At 39.4% G+C, this 16,982-nt stretch overlaps 1 protein-coding gene across 4 annotated transcripts; it reads left to right on the top strand.

The window, feature by feature from the left end:
* Positions 1-2,491: 2,491 nt before the first annotated feature.
* LOC117376519 (beta-adducin-like) lies at positions 2,492-16,917 on the top strand. 4 transcript variants are annotated; one of them, XM_033973017.2, is made up of 15 exons: positions 2,497-2,669; positions 6,079-6,263; positions 6,701-6,842; positions 7,285-7,436; positions 8,468-8,548; positions 8,696-8,845; positions 9,409-9,552; positions 9,623-9,721; positions 10,814-10,990; positions 11,925-12,173; positions 13,389-13,505; positions 13,581-13,667; positions 13,945-14,071; positions 14,629-14,700; positions 15,653-16,917. In XM_033973017.2, the coding sequence occupies exons 2-15, from the start codon at positions 6,126-6,128 to the stop codon at positions 15,907-15,909; spliced, it is 1,992 nt and encodes a 663-aa protein (XP_033828908.1). In that variant the 5' UTR covers positions 2,497-2,669; positions 6,079-6,125; the 3' UTR covers positions 15,910-16,917. The 4 variants fall into 4 exon arrangements, with proteins under 4 accessions (XP_055080155.1, XP_033828908.1, XP_055080156.1 ...); XM_055224179.1 differs by lacking the exon at positions 2,497-2,669 and adding an exon at positions 4,963-5,098; XM_055224180.1 differs by lacking the exon at positions 14,629-14,700 and having other exon boundaries at positions 2,492-2,669.
* The last annotated feature ends 65 nt before the right edge of the window (positions 16,918-16,982 follow it).

The raw sequence follows: 16,982 nt of genomic DNA, 5'->3' as shown, positions 1-16,982 counted from the left end.
CTAATAACTGCCTAATAATAAGAGGAACTGTGTTCATCTGCAGGAACCAGTCAGCTACAGGCTAAGCTCCCTCTGACCAGACTCCAACTCACCCTGAGAGAAGACAGCAGACCACACCGATTCACAGTGAGGTGAAAATTTTGCACTAGGCATTCACAAGTGTGGCCCCGTGGCTGAGTGGTTAGCACTCTTGCCTCTAAACAACGTTCCGAGTGCAGTTTGCACGTTTCTGTATCTGTGTAAGTCTCCTCTGGGTGCTCCAATTTCCCTCCCTATTTTGTTTTGCTAGTGAGATTAACCGTTGTAAGGTTGTAAGTACTAATTAGTACAGATGTTCCTAGATCTGATAGACAGGACTTAAAACTAGCTAAAGGAAGAGTGTAAACTGATCTGACGTGGAATTACAGATGGATTAACCAATCAGAGAGATGTGTCACAACAAATATGACAGTTTACATGTAAAAAGAGAAACAGCGTGGATTTCTGTAGAGGCAACAAGCGAAGCTCAAAGCCATTATTTTTCATGGGTAAAAAAACATATAATTTGTTCTGAACAATATCAGAATTTTGGAGAGAAGATGTTGTCTGCATTTGAGAGACATCTGCTACAAATTAGCAGTTGTGATTGGATTATTCCACCTTAAAATGGAGTTTGAGACCCTTATGATCCTATTCCAGACCCATTTGTCTTCGAACAGAATGTAGAAGGGACTGGCTGGTCAAGCAGGTTTATTATTATTATGGGGGCATCACCCACAGGTTAGCCTTAAAGCAGACCTATTATGCAAAATCTACTTTTCGGAGCTTTTAACCATGTTATAGTTGTTTCCTCTTCTGATTTACCCTCTCAGTGTTGTTTTTAGAGTGATTTGTGCATGTCTGAGCAATCTTTATTTGCTTATTTTCAAGACCAGTTTTATTTTCTTAAACAATGATATGCATAGGATTCGGCAGCATCACGCAGTCTTTTTTGTACAAATGAACAAAAATCTGCTGTTTACTAGCGTGATCTGCAGCTATCCAGAGGAGATGCAGACAGCTACATGGCTTTTAATTGTGATGACGTTTATGGCAGTTTTTCAACACGGAAGTCAGTGGACTTATTTCTTTTATTGAGTCGTTTTAGATTAATATTGCAATTTAAAATGTGTAAATCATAACATAATGATCCAGTGGTGTCATAGATTATAACTATATAGCAGACACATAAAGAATAAGTCTTCTTTAAAAAAAAAAAAAAAAAAAAAAACCTCCTCCTAAAACCATCAGTTACTATCGATGATCCAGAATAGTCTTTGCTCTTACCCACAATCATTTCATTCATACTTTGGTATCAATATATTTTGATCAATATAATGATATTGGGGTGGGTGACTCTGAAGATCCAGGGCCTCTCAGCTCTGCAGTTTTGAACAGGAAGTAAATTGTTCCATTATTATCAAGTTGTTTTAATATTGAGGCTGCAATGAACAAAATATAAAATTAACATTTACTTACTGTGTTATGTTTCAGTTCTAAGTACCAAAAATTATATGTCTTCCTCTATAAAACTTCCTTTTAAAAAGCATTTATATTGCTATTATCACTGAATGAATTAAAAAGATTTTGTACTTTACAGTATTTGTGTATGCTGTTTATTAATAATCCAAATGCAAGTCACAAGTTACAAAACACTCTGGACATAAGTTGTATTGAAGCGCCATCTACTGGTCACAAACCATAGCACCAAATCCCCCCTGCTGTGAGCTGTTTAACGCAGGTGTTGGCCTATGTGAGCTTCAATACTGACTGCTTCGCCTCTCTATACTTCTTTCTTAATATATACTTATTTATACAGTCTATGGACGAACCCTGTTTAGTGTGATTTGTGTTTGCTGTATCCATGCATAGACGTATATCAGGTCGTCAGATCCTTGATGTGTTTGTTTACAAGCGCCAAGCCCTTCCACAGCACTTGTGGATCAAACCATTTGCATCTTTTCTAAAGGGGTGATGGGGACCCAGATATCATGCATAATTGTATATAGTGGAAATAATTTTTCTTACAAGCAGTTTATACAACCACAATGAATTTTATGACAACAAAAATATAGTGTAGAAAGTGTATAAAGTGCAGAAAAATGCAACTGAGAAAATGATCATTCCATGCTTCTAAGGGCCCCTCCATGCCATGGCCCCTGAGGTGTAGGATCCTTCACTCCCCCCTAGTCCGACACCCCTGGGTTTAGTGCTACTGTAATTTTCCTAAAAAACATATAGCCTATTAAGATGTTCCACTGCTTTTTATTTTGCAACATAAGATGGCGCCTGACACACAGTATTTTTTTTTTCTTTTAACCAAGCCCTTCAAACCGATCTATCCATAAAGAAGTCATTATTTCCTCATACGCTAACAACAGCAGTTTCTCTCCCCATGATCTGCCGCGCGTGGGTGCCTCTCCCTCCCTGGACAGGCGTGGTCGTGGCTCGTGGGGGCCGACCCAAACGCGCACACGCACCAAAACATCACTTGACGTGTTTTTGGTAGGGCCCCGAAATTGAACAACAAACCAACTGCTGGCCCCATTTAATTGTTTTTAGGTGACATTCGTGTTTGTTGAAGACGGAGCAGGGGCTGCTGTGGGTGTGGTGCTGCCCGGACACAAGGCACGTCCCGGGGATGCGCTGAGGTGAGTAGAATACAGCCCGTGTTGTGTGCTCATGTCTGTCGTTGACCATGAAAACCACCAGCACCACGGCCATGCTACACAAAACAGAGGCGTCTCCTAGCATGAGCATGTCGCGTCCCCCTGAACACTTCCCGTAATACAAGGCATTTAGCAGCAACTGTTTACCACTGCAAGGATATTGCTAATGCATTTGATTTACGGTGCAGGTTTTTTCGTTTTGCTTACAGGGCCCACCGACATGAGCTCATATTTAGCAGACTGCAGCCATTTATAGCTTCCCATTTTAATCCTGCCTTTTGTCGGCCGCTGGTGGCTTATTGTTAGCATCTCAACTGTGCATATCTCCCTTTAGGCGTCACTTATGCGCTCCTAATGCGTCGTGGCTGGGTGGGTTTTGTGCAAAGGGCTGCCTACGGAAAGATGCTGCTTTGCGCTCTGTCTCCTCGCTGCTGGTGATGATGCAGATGGCCTGTGCAGGTTTGCGGGTGGACATTAGCGGATGTGCGTCGCGCAGCTGGTGCTGATGCTGCTGCGCGTTAAAGTGTTGCTAGGCAGCCAGGAAGAGCGCAAGGGCCCCGAGCCAAACGACTCGGAGGATGCCATAATTACAAAAAGCGCGTATCTAGCCTATTTGACGCATAGGATAAATAGGCTAGGGTTAGTGTATCGGTCCTGTGTAGGCCTATTACGTATCACGTGGCAATACAAAACATGCAGGATCGAGTGGGCGTTTAGTTTGGAGGCAGATAGAGAGCATGAAGCCATGGCATGACTAAATCGGGCGGAGGCACAACAAACAACGATTGGTAGCCTAGGGTGATTGCTGGGTCTAAATGGGACTTATACCCGTCTTATTTAGAACATTTTGTTATTAGGCCATTTTTAGACAATTTTTTGATTTTATATATATATATATATATATATATATATATATATATATATATATATATATATATATATATATATATATATATATATATAGATAGATAGATAGATAGATAGATAGATAGATATAGATAGATAGATATAGATACATAGATAGATAGAAAGAGAGAGAGAGAGAGATACCTACTACATTTATATAGATACCTACTACTATTATTAAAGTTTTATGTGTCTATATCTTCCTCTTGTGGGAAGATGATGATTAGTATAATTTAGTCAACAGAATCACAGCTATGATCCTAGTGCCTCTTCTGCCTCAAATGAACTAAAGTTTGAACACTCCAGTCATTAACGATGGACAGAGAGCCAGAGAAAATCAATGCACTTTAGGTCTTTCCTGTGGCTCTCAGCTCCTGACACACAGAGCCCCCCTTCTGTATTACTCTGAAGTGCATGTGGTCAGTGCTAACTACACATGCACTCTGTGCTTACATCAGCTTAGTTATTTAACCAGAAAGGTTAAATAATGTCTAAGCAGCAAAATGTCAAGCAGTGACAGCGACTGCTACTAACGTTTATCACTTCTACTCATTTATGCAATTTAGTAGTGTTTCCACAATGTGCAAAAAACCTAAAACACACTTCGTTCGCACTGTATATTTTGATGTACTGAGATGACTCCGCATTTTAGACCTCACCACCAACAGTGTTCTTGTATCTGATTGTTGTTTGGTGTGAATGTCTCAGGATCACCGGGCCACAGCTGCTGAGAGCGAGCCCTGAGAATGGGCCACTCTCTTGGGGATGCTCTTAATGGCTGAGAGGGTATAGTTCTTACTCTGTTTCAACAATAGACACACCCTCACTGTAGGTTTTTATTCATTTTTTACATTGATGTGCTGCTTAAGGAATATTTTGGTTAAGTGACTGTCTCTGCTAAATAATCAACAATGGAACAATTATCCAACTCTGGCCAATCACTTTTGCCTGGAATAAGACACAGTCAGAAATGCCAAAAACAATTAACGCCTAATCTCCAATAATTATATAAATCTAATCTTATCAAAACAATTCAAATCAAGATAATCTGAGTTTATGTCATTTTAACCCATTTGTTTTGCAAATAATGAAATCATGTTAAATTCAATATTAATAATGCCAAAATTAGACTTCACCCATTCATTTCCTGCAAATCATTTTCTATTTGAACTCTTTGAATTTCTCTAAACTCGTAGCTCAGCGCCAACACTGATGCTAGCAGCTAGTGCCTTATTAGTTCTTCATATACTGTATAGTGAAGGGCGTGGTGCATTCATGGCCCTTATCTTCTCCCTCCAGTTAGGTTCATGTGCGTGTGGTCGTTTTGAGTTTGTCTGGGAGTGGCTTAGGTGCTTACGGTAACCCAGTCTTCTTTCTCCTATTACCAACGCGGATCACTCGATAACTTCCTGTCTGAGTTGTCTGCATGTAGCCACTTAGAGCTAATGGTTTTAATTGGGTTTACACTGGGCCAGAAGAATACATCAACACCAATGAGAAGAGAGGTAGGACTACACTTCTTTTGATAAAAAACAATATGATTGGTGATTTTATTGTGCGTATATGTGCCAAACTAGGATGTTTTTCTATGTTTTGGGAGGTGAAGAAATTCAGTGCAACGTGATACCGCTGGACTAAAGCGTGGTTTGATTGTCTGCATGTATGCCAGATTGTCCAAAGATCATATTTCGTATTCACCTCATACTCAAAGCAAGGCTCTTTGTGTCCATCTCTCCTTTTCTTTTTATGCAACTTGATGTCCTGCAGACCACTGGGTTCTCAGATGATGGTCTAATTCTCCTGATGGAATTCTGGAGTGTACAAGTCCTTTATTTTATAAAGTTTTATTCCTTTATGTAAGGCAGGTTTTTGTGCTGTTTTTTTGTTTTTTTTGTTTTTTGGTAATTACATCCTATGTACAACTAAGACTATAGTGACCAAAAGTTGTTGAAAGCAACTTTCTAGAGGTGGCATGTCACCTGCATGATTTAATAGAAAATTTAGTTAAAAATCGTATTATATTCTCCATGGATATAGATATGTTTTATTCCATACTGTGGAAATTTTTAGACCATAGAACAACATTTGCAGGATGAGGCCCTTCTCCAGGCCAAATACCCCAACCCTAACCCCAACCCTAACCCTGCAAAAACCCTAACCCTAACCCCAACTCTAACCCTAACCCCAACCCTAACGCTAACGCTAACCCTAACCCTTTCCATGTAACAGAAATAATTAAATGTGTTTAATTATTCTTTGGGGACAATGCAAACATATTTACAAAACAAAGCTTGCAGCTGATGCAGTGCATACTGAATATAGCAAGTGCTAATTTTCAACTCCTGTCCCTGTTAAGCTTTTTTACAATGACAAAATGAGAAAGCCTGCTTTTATTTTAGTCAGTTTTTTGTGTTTGTGTTGTATACTCTGTATACTCTGCCAGTTCTTTACATTGTCTGATCTGTACTTTGTCTTTCCTTCATAGCTCTCTTCACATCCTGAATAACAGACACTCACTCAGACCAAAAGGAGATGAGTAAGTCTCCCACACCTAAGGGCACTCCGGTGCAGAGGAGTCCCAGTGATGGGGTTCCTGAGGGCCTACAATCTCCCCAGTCCGACACTGGCCCTCAGCTGAAGAAGCGCATCTCAACCCTGCTCCAGAGTCCAGTAAGTCAAATATGTATTACTCTCTGCTCTGTACTGTATGAATTAATGTCACTATGAAGAATGTGGACATCGTCAATTATAGGGCACTGTAAGTTCAGTGTTGCAGACTTGGCAGAGCAGTGGCTGCACATTGTATGAGGTATGGAGAATAGGTCTCTAAAATGTGGCCACAGTATTTATTAAATTAAAGTTTCATAGATTCTGTTTTGAGTTGCAAAATACACCTTATAGGGCTGAAAAATGAAATAAAAATATCTTGTTGTCATTGTAGATTTGTGTTCAAGAGTGGGTAAATATGTGCTAATTAAACCACTCATTTTCCAGAGAATGAATTGTTGTCTGCATTTTTGAATCTCGCACAGTTAACCGTAGTTACTAACCATTGATAAAACTACTCCGATTTGTATCCGTTACTTACATTTTTTTCCTTCCTGCAGTCATTCAGAGAGGAGTTGGATGGACTGATCCAGGAGCAGATGAAGAAGGGAGGCAGCTCGTCAAACCTTTGGGCTTTGAGGCAGCTCGCAGACTACATGTCTTCACACGGATCTCCCTCCAGTCTGCCTGTGGCTCCAAACAGTACGGCACTCACTTATACGATATGTAGAACATTGAAAGTAGGTATATTTTATTTATAAAATTTATATTTTACTTTATTCGTTTAGTGGATTAATCTGTCAATGGCGTCTTTATGAACCAAAATTTGAAGATTATAATGATCTATTGATTTTCCCAGAGGCTGATGCAGACAGTATCCTAAATAATCTGTGCCCAAACTTTACCTAAAACAAAGCCCAAAATCCCAGTTTTTGTTTTCATATATATTTTTAATAACTCATCTGTATTTTAACTTAGGTTTTATTTAATTATTGAGTAATGATATATGAAAGTAATTGGGATGATATACATTATTATTAAATTGTTATTTGAAGACCTTTATATTTCAAATGTATTGAAAACAAAAGGCAAGTGAGGGTCCTGTTGGAGGTTCCTCTAACATGTGTCATCTGTCTTTGCGCAGACATGATGATGGTGACTCCCATAAATGACCTGCAGAGCTGGGAGCCCGGGCGCCTGGTGAAGGGAGAGCGACTGATGAGGTGTAAACTGGCCTCTGTGCATCGACTGTTCGACCTCTACGGCTGGGCACAGCTCCGCCACACCTGCCTCACTGTTAGTAACATCCTCCCTTGTTTAGAAGCAAACTGATTAAAATGGTTCACTATCTGAGAAAAACATCTTTATTCAATATCCAGATTTAATAGTGCCACATCACCACAATCTCATCTGATATTGGAGCTAAGCAGGGTTAGCTGACATGGAAACCTTTGGGAATACCAGGTGCCACAGTGGGGCAGCAGTAGCTTACCGCTCTCGTCAACTTTTGGAGGGCTCAAACTCGGGCATACTGCCACTGTGCCCTTAGACATGGCAAGGCAAGGCAAGTTTATTGTATAGCACAATTCATGCACACAGTAATTTAAAATTATAATACAAACAACTAAAGCATAATAATCATCATAATATTAACACTAAAAGAAAAGAGTGCAGAATAAAAACCTTTCAGACATATGCACAGCTTAACACAACCGTTTGAGCCTAGATTTAAACATTGTCAAAGTAGAGGCCTGTCTCACATCTTCAAGAAGACTGTTCCAGGTTTTAGCTGCATAAAAATGAAATGCAAATTCTCCATGTTTAGTCCTGACTCTGGGCATCAGCAGGAGGCCAGTCCCTGAGGTCCCTGAGGTTCATGTGGCTTTATTGACTTCATTCTTGTTTGAGTTTAGCTGGATTAAGTTGTTTTGCATCCACAGACTGATCTGTTGGATGCAGTAGCAGAGTGAATTCATTGGTCCATATACACCTGCAACCAGTGAGTTATAGATCTGAGGTCATCTGCATTGTTGTGATAAGACATATTATTGCTACATATTATCTAGTTAGAAAGTGAACATATTGTAAATCTGGTGCTCTAGTCATAAAGTATAACCTCCGCCCACAGATACAATATAATGTAAATATTAAAGTAATAATAATAATAATAATAATGTCAATTTTTCCCTCTGTATGACTTGTGTTGAGAATCACTGCTTTGCAAAGAAAGAGGAGCTTGGGTGTCACTGATTTAATATCACTATTATACTACTATTAAATATAAATATGATATATAGATGATCACCTGCTTGTCTTTGCCCTCACAGCTGCGCGTGAATAAGGAGCAGGAACACTTCCTAGTGCTTCCAGAAGGTCTCGCCTACAGTGAAGTGACTGGCTCCAGTCTGGTCAGTATGTCATTCACCATATATATTTTGTATTGGTTGTTTTCAATTTCTAGAATGTGCTGATGTTTTAGGCTGGAATTCATATCATATTCATCAAAGCTTTATGCTGTACTTCTAAACAATTAACAGATCTGATGTTTTTCTCAGGTGAAAGTAAACCTTCTGGGCGAGGTGGTGGAGAGGGGCAGTACAAACCTGGGTGTCGATTTGGAGAAGTTCAGTCTTCATTCGGCCATTTACTCAGCTCGACCCGATGTCCGCTGTCTGCTGCACCTTCAGACCCCAGCCACAGCAGCAGTGAGTTAAAATCACCACATTTACTGAAGAAAAAGGCGACTTGACGGATAGTTTAACATACAGTGTAGCCCGAACTATTGGTCCCATTAAAATATTGAAACTCCACCTCCATCTCCATATCTTGAGGCTTGTCCTAACCAAAACAATTTTGTAGCCTTAAGTAAACAGCTTTATTTGTCCTAGAAAAAATTAGAACTTCCCCTTCCAACCAAGGTCCGTTACAGTGTCATTAGGCAAGTTATTTCACCCACTTTACCACCTACCATTATTCAGTGCATTAATAATGACTACACTGTAGAAATTTAAGAGGCTTCAACTAGCCTGTAAGTGGAAGGCATTAGTATTATTATTTGATTGTAATGAATGGACCATGTAACATTCAGATGCTACAACATAATACTGAACTAAAGACCCATAGGCTCATTTTATTGCTTATGTCACTGATTTCTAATTAAAAAAATAAAAATAGGACTGACAAGTGCAAACTGTAATTACTTCTTTTTTAATGTAATGCTTTTGTAAACAATCAAAACTTCTTAGAACCAACTGTTATGTGTACCTAGGTCTCCAACATGAAGTCAGGGCTGCTTCCTCTTTCTCATGAGGCCCTTTTGGTCGGAGAAGTGGCTTATTACGATTACAATGGCGTCATGGAGCAGGAGGAGGACAGAGTGGAGCTGCAGAAAAGCCTGGGACCCACCTGCAAAGTGAGTAGGGAAACACATCCATTTAAAAAGTGACTTGTTTAAACTACATAGATGCGGTGCTTTATTTTAGGTGCTCGTGCTGAGAAACCATGGCATCGTGGCTCTGGGGGAGACTGTGGAGGAGGCCTTCTACTCTATCTATCACATACAGGCAGCATGTCAAATACAGGTAAGACTTCAACTTGGGTTTAATCTGTTGTTATGATCCATCTTGGTACTGTAATTCAAATAACCTGTCTGAACAATCAAACCCTTAAGTAACAGTATGACAATTGACCAAAGACATTTCAGAAAATGCACAACATGTGTTTGGGAAATGCTTTTCAAGAATATATATTGTACTATTTTGTTAAAGTTATTTCATCAGATTTTTTTGAAGGCACTGAAGAAATAAAGTGCTTTACAAGAAACTAATAATTCAGTTTACGAAATAAAAGCAGGAAAGGTTTGTCTTCTGCCTCTGGAGTTGGCTCAGACACCAGGATTGATACAAACAGATTAGTATCCCTTTAAGTGAAGTGCTGTAGTTGCTCATGTGATAGTGTGTGAGGAAGAGTGGTCCATGTCAAATGCAGTAAATGCAGATTGTGTGTTTGGACTGAGCTGCAGAGGACAGGGCTGCACTGCAGAGAAACACCAGAGCCAAGGCCAAACTGCACCATTAAAATGTGGAGTCATCAGTCTGAAAGAAAAACTGATACAGGATGTGCACAATCCAACACCTATCAACTACATAACTGCATTAGGTTGAGACACACAGTCAGCTTTGAGTATTATCTTCATTTTAGTTTGATTTGGAACTTACTACTATTACTAGTGCTGTCACAATACTAACATTTCAAACTCAATTTTGATACTAAGAAATTGCCTCAATACTTGATACCATTTTACCATTCCACAGTGATAGTAATAAATGCACTTTTTAGACAATTGAGAATCTTGAACACTAAATAACAATACAAATAACAAAACCTTTATGTTACCACGTGGTCTTACAGTAGTTCTAACTAAGCTCAAGATCTTTCAAAAAATGATCAGGAAAGGTCAGATTTTGTTCTATTAATTTGAAATTTTTTTGTATTGTGTATTTTTGTATTTGGATTAAACCCATATTAAACCAAAACCTGAAAAACTACAATCAGAAAAAAACAATTTATTTATAGATAAATAATTAGACTACATAATTCCAATTATTTCCTTACTAACCTAGAAATGCCTTACCAAGAGTACACCCAAATAGCTGTGTTCTGTGCCTTGTCAGGTGTCAGCATTGTGTTGCTCTGGTGGGGAGCAGAACCTGATCATGTTGGACCGGAGCGCCCACAGACCTGCTCCGGCCGGGACCGTGGGCTGGGCCGGCTCCACCTTTGGCCCCATGAGCAAGAGCCGCATTGGGGAGCACGAGTTTGAGGCCCTGATGAGGACCCTGGACAACCTGGTGAGAGGATATTTAAACAGCGTTTAAAATTGGAACGTTTTTGTGTAAAGGTTTATCAAAAATCACTATCAAAAGTTATTATGAAGTTAAGTCACAAGCCTTAATATAAGTAGTACAAGCAAAAATATAATATGTTACAAATATTTTACAGTCCTGTATCATGTTTGCACTGATTTTACAGCCCTGTATCATGTTTGCACTGAATAGATTTCTTGATTTTGGGAAGCCCTTGGTGATGCAGAAATAATTATCTCATGCTAATGTAATCTATAAAATATTGGTTTCCTGAGCCAGAGCAAGGGATTGTTGGTTAATGTTGCTTTCTGCTTTTTATCATTGCAAACAAGACAATGCATTTTAAACCCAGGAACTTAATTCAGTGATGCCTGTGATGTTGCAAAATGACAACATGGTCAACATTTATACATTATTACTACATTTGCAGCTTTCTAAAGTCAGCCATGAGGAGGACACACATCAGATACAGGGCTGCACTACTTGGGTTTAATGGATTTGCTGACTCACACAGGCCTGAGAGAGATCAGGTCATGTTTCCTGTTTGGACCTTCACAATAAAACCATAAAAGCATTTCTGTGGTTAGGATGATGTGAGGTGAAAGCATTGGCAGGAAATGAACACAGCAAATATAATGCAAAATCATGGTTAGTTTTTTCTTGAATAGAAACTGTACAAACCCAAATATATTTTAAACTCAGAAATTGGTCCTCTGTGCCTGTCCCACCCTGGATGAATGGGCGCGCATCTTGCATAAATCTGCTGTTAAATCTGTATACTAATCATCGCATATTTTTAAATCTCAGAGGGTACAAAGATCAATTATAGAAAACCTGAGAGGTGTGCAAGGGCTTGGTTTATTTATTATATCATTCATCAAATGAAACTGAAATGATTTGTTGTGCTGTGTACCTCCAGGGCTACCGTACCGGCTACACATACCGCTTCCCCCTGTTGCTGGAAAGGTCTCGGATGCGACGAGATGTAGAGGTGCCTGCCACAGTCACAGCATTTTACCCGTTTGATGAAGACGGGGGACACCCAGCTCTGAGGCAACACCCTTTTGTCAACAAGCAGCAGCAGGAGAGGACCCGCTGGCTCAACACTCCCAACATCTACCAGAAGGTCAACCAGGAGCAGGCCAGCCCCGGACACCAGCGTACAGTGGTGAGACACAGCGGTCAGGCCTGCACAGTGGTCTGATATACTGTATTTACAGTAAAATAAGTACACGTTTGCCTGTCATCCCTCCATCCAAAGACATGCATTTGTGAGAAAAATATTATTCAAATATGTAAGGGAGTCTGCAGTTCTCATCCCTGCTATTAACTAGGGGTGGTCAATATAGTGACATATTCAGCGCTTGTAACTTTAATCCACCTTTATACTCAAACATACACACATGCTGTTCACTTTTCTGCGCACTCTTCTCCTTCTAATCCTCTGAGTGAGTGACAAGTGGATTCAACCAATGAAGAGAAGCAGAAGGCTTTAGTCAACTGATTAGGCTCCTCAAGTCCTTTACAAACCTGCATCGTCAGATGGACTTCAGCCTGCTCAAATATGGAGCTGTTTTTGTACGCAGTCACGGCCACTTTTTCTGAGTAAAGCTCAGTGTGCTCCATCACATGCTTTTGTTTCACTCGTTATATTCGTTATTTTGGATTGCACTATGGACACTTGGTGAAAATATCAGCATATATATTGTTGAGAAGAACAAGCTAATTTTCTCTATGAGCTTTGAGCTGTTAGATGCTGCACTGATATGTCATCAAACCCTGCTCCTCCCACTCCCCTGTGTAGCACACGGACATGCTACTCCTAATTGTGATATTCGACTGGCATCTCATTTTCTTATTTTGCAAATGCACAATACAAACCATCTTAAAATGCTTCCAAAAAGCAAATCAGTGATTGAAATACCAATAGACCAGATTTCCTTCTCATCTTCAGTTTATATTAAAATGGGCAGGTGTTTTTCCCTGCAGTGGGTCTCTCTGTCAGAAACACAACATGCTACATGTGTGGGCAGGGCCTTTGAATTTGAGATGGGCCGCCCAGATTCTCCTCTCTGCATTGCAGGGGAAGCCCACGGTGGATGACAACACTGCAGTGCATGGGCTGCCCTCTACTGGTCATAGGCAGCACCCTAAAAACAGTGCCATTAAAAAAAAAAACAATAAGCAATTGACAGTAATGCTTGTCAACTTATGCTATACCTCAAAGTAAATCTCATTGTTTTTATTTGATTAATTTATTTGTTCCGTTTACCCTTACAAAATACTGTATTTTTTATTAGGTTTGTTTTATTGTTGAATGTTGACTTAATGACTTTTTATAACCTTAATTTAAAGTGCTTTTTTTTATTTTCTGCTCTGTCAGTGGATGAAAACCGATGAGGTTAACCAAGCTGGCAGCACGCCCATCAAAATTGAAAACCCCAACCAATTTGTGCCTCTTTTCACCAACCCACGGGAGGTGATTGAGACACGAAACAAGGTCAGTTCTCTTAAATGAATATAGCAAATTATGTGTTCTGTCTATTTATATCTTTTGCCCACCAACTTTCCATAGATTCGACAACAGAATCGTCAGGACATGAAGACAGCAGGCCCACAGTCCCAAGTCCTTGCCAGTGTCATAAATGAAGACAGCCCTCCGGTAAATTCTGCTGTAAACCAAAAATATCCACTCTGAGACCAATAGAGAAACTGCTTTTCCCATGCATTATTACTAAAGGGCAAACTAAAGTACTTAAAGGAAAAAAATGACTGTCATAACTTAAATGATGCATCTTTATAAGTAAATGTTGAAATCTCTGTGAAAATATTAAATGTGCATCATTCCATTACTGGTATCAGTGCAGTCCAGAAAGTACTTTACTTTCAGTTTATAAAGTTGTGTTAAAAAGATATTTGTTTTATATGTTATGCTGCAGTCTCCAGTGAGTCCGCCTCCACTCCCACCTGAGCCTGAGCCTCCAAACCCCTTTAACGAGCTCACAGACCAAGAACTGGAGGAATATCGCCGAGAGGTGCAGAGGAAGCAGCATTCGGGCACCAATGGTAACAACAATAACACGTCTATTGCCTCTTATTCTACACTTAAAATAACACAGTACTACCAGACCTGGGTACAGACCAAATTGAGGTTGCAATGTACCTTTTTGCACCTCTGAAGCTTGAATACCACTGCTGGTTACTGGCTATTGTTGTGTAAAATATATTCAGTTATATTTTATGCTGCTCTCTAGGCCAGCATGTACCTTTTATGTTTCATCAGTTTGATTATAAAAATACTTACACTTGTTATCTTGCATGAAAGGGTTTTGGCCTTTGATTAGTGTAAATTCACCTGGAGGCAAAGATCAAGTCCCTATGTCTAGGGAACCTGGAACAGTCTGGTTTGTTGACTCTCTGAAAAATGCCTCTATGCTCTGTTCCTGCTTACAACAATTATGTCTGGTGTCGTTCAGTGTTATTTGCGTTCTAAATCAAGCTTTATATGTTTGTGTGCATTTCATGTGTTGTTAATCATCACAAAACTTATCCCAAACCCAGTTAATCTTTCACGTTCAGTCACTGTCTGTCTGTCTGTCTGCCTGTGTCCCGTGTGAGTACAGGGGAGGATGTGGAGTCTTCCCCTGCCACCTCCCCCACAAAGGTGCTCTCCCCAAGCCAGTCCCCTCTGTCAGGTGAGGCCAGGCAGAACGTCCCCTTTGGTCAGCATGTGTCTCTACAGCATGCTTTCAATCAAGGAAATCCCAGTGTTGTTTAAAGGAACTCTATGTACACTGCACTTTGATTGGTTTAAAAATGGTAATACAATTACAACTGAGCTTGTTGCCAGTGCCTTGACCTGCAGATAGAGGACACATACATGTTATTCTTCCAGAATTCACTCACTGAGCTCCAGAGGCTCCACCAGCACTGATTAATGATTGGCTGCAGGTGCTGGGGTTTAGGTAACTATGATTCACATCAGAAAGAGTCCTTTTAGGTTTAAACCAACTTTGACATTGAAACTGGCAACCCAAATGATAGACTCATATGAGGCTCATTCTGCATTCTGATTTTTTATTTGCCTACAGGCCCTAAAAAAATTGCAACATAAACAATTTGGTCATCATGTCCAATGATTTTGTAATTAAGAATAAATAAGCATTACTAATTGTTATCAGTAAAAGCTATATTTGATTTGAACATTTATACCCTGTATATATGGACACAGATAGGTCAGGTTTCTAAATTTACAATCATAATATTACATACAGTTCCTTTAACATTTTCACTATATTTTTATATTTTATGATTGGCTTTTATTGAATGACTGTAATTGTGGTAAATAACTGCATCATACAAAAGTAACAGGTTCATACTTTTGTTGCATGTGGTTTTCGTCTGTTATACTATTTTGATTCTAAGCTAGGCTGATTTGATTTATTTACCTCTCACCACCATCAATTATTGACAGCAAAAGATTGGATTATATTACTCATATCTAGAGGTGGGAGATACAGTGAAAAACTAATCATATAATACTTAATATATAATATAAATCACCCACCCTGTCTTTGTCAATATCATCCAGCCTTACTCATATAATTTTATTTATTCAAATTGCTGGTGTTTTTATTCCTTTTGCAGAAGAACCTAAGACTGATGACGCAGTGCTCCAAAATGGTGGCGAGGAGGAAAAGCAGACGACAGAGGAGCTGGAGAAGAGCATGAAGGCTCTAACCACCAACGACACATCCACGATCCCGACTTCGCCCCCCGCCAAACTGCAAGGCAACACCCCCGAGGGGTCACCGTCCAAGTCCCCCTCGAAGAAGAAAAAGAAGTTCAAGCCGCCATCTTTCCTGAAGAAGAGCAAAAAGCAAAAGGAAAAAGCCGAGAGTTGAGTTGGTTATGATGCAGCCCCTTGGTTAAATATTAGTGTGAAACATTTATTTACTGTTTGAGCTAATGGTGCATTCAAATCCACTCATGCAAAATTAACTGTAACACTCTTGGACACTAAATAAATCGGTTTCACTCTGTACTATTTGACCAAGGCTGGACAATCATTTAGCATCAATTCTCTTCACTGTCAGTCTTGCTTTGGTCACTGTATAGCCATAATTAGTCATTTTGTTTTTAATTACAGGATTGCTAGTGTGATCCTGTGCACTTCTTATCACACCATGTCACATCAGTTTTAACCAAATTCCCAGGATGACATTGAATTATGCACCGGTTCACATGAATAACTTCTTACATAATGTATATTGACATTGTATTTCCATCTTTGTCATAGTTTGGGTCGATAATAGATGTTGCAGACACAGAGGCAGAATGTGTAACTCCTAGCTAATGATTGTACCGTTTGGAATTTGAATGCTGATTTTGTGGAAAAAATATAGCTATTGATGTTTTTAGCAGAGGAAATGTAAGGTAAATATATACAGATCAGGCTCAAGATTATGACTAACAGATTCTTTCAGTCAAAACATTTCCAACATTGCAGGGGTTTGCACTTGTGTACATTTATCCAGAAAAACAGAAGTAGACTGGTGGTCCTAATGTCATGCCTGATTGTGTAGCCCACAAATAACACTGGCTCTCACTAAATCACTTCACGCTATCTGTGCTAACATATTACCAAAAATATGATGAAGAGATCCTGTCGCTTGTCAATGCCGTTGCAGTAATAGGAGAAACTACAGACTGTACTGAACATTCCACAAATTTTACTTCCAATATATGTGTGCAAAATACCTCTTAACAGTTGTTTTGTGTTTACCAATATCTGTTAATGAAATGCTGACATGTGATGTTTGCTTATGAGTTTATTTATTTTTATTAGGAATGTTAAAGGGAGTGTTGAAGGTTTCCATGTACCAGTCATTAAAGCTCAAGTTTGATTTCAACTTGAAGTCTTCTCTTATGGACAGGATTGTGGCATTAGATAAGATTCATGTTAAAACTGTCTCTT

This window comes from Periophthalmus magnuspinnatus, chromosome 9 (genome assembly GCF_009829125.3).
Source record: "Periophthalmus magnuspinnatus isolate fPerMag1 chromosome 9, fPerMag1.2.pri, whole genome shotgun sequence".
NCBI lineage: Eukaryota > Metazoa > Chordata > Actinopteri > Gobiiformes > Gobiidae > Periophthalmus > Periophthalmus magnuspinnatus.
Note: the sequence above shows the minus strand (reverse complement) of the source record. Positions and strands in the feature narration are given on the sequence as shown.

Bases quoted from the DNA above. Each gene is read 5' to 3' on its own strand.
- LOC117376519 (XM_033973017.2), top strand. From the start codon at position 6,126: ATGAGTAAGTCTCCCACACCTAAGGGCACTCCGGTGCAGAGGAGTCCC. The intron at 6,264-6,700 runs GTAAGTCAAATA...TCCTTCCTGCAG, and splicing joins CAACCCTGCTCCAGAGTCCA to TCATTCAGAGAGGAGTTGGA. The intron at 14,701-15,652 runs GTGAGGCCAGGC...TTCCTTTTGCAG, and splicing joins AAGCCAGTCCCCTCTGTCAG to AAGAACCTAAGACTGATGAC.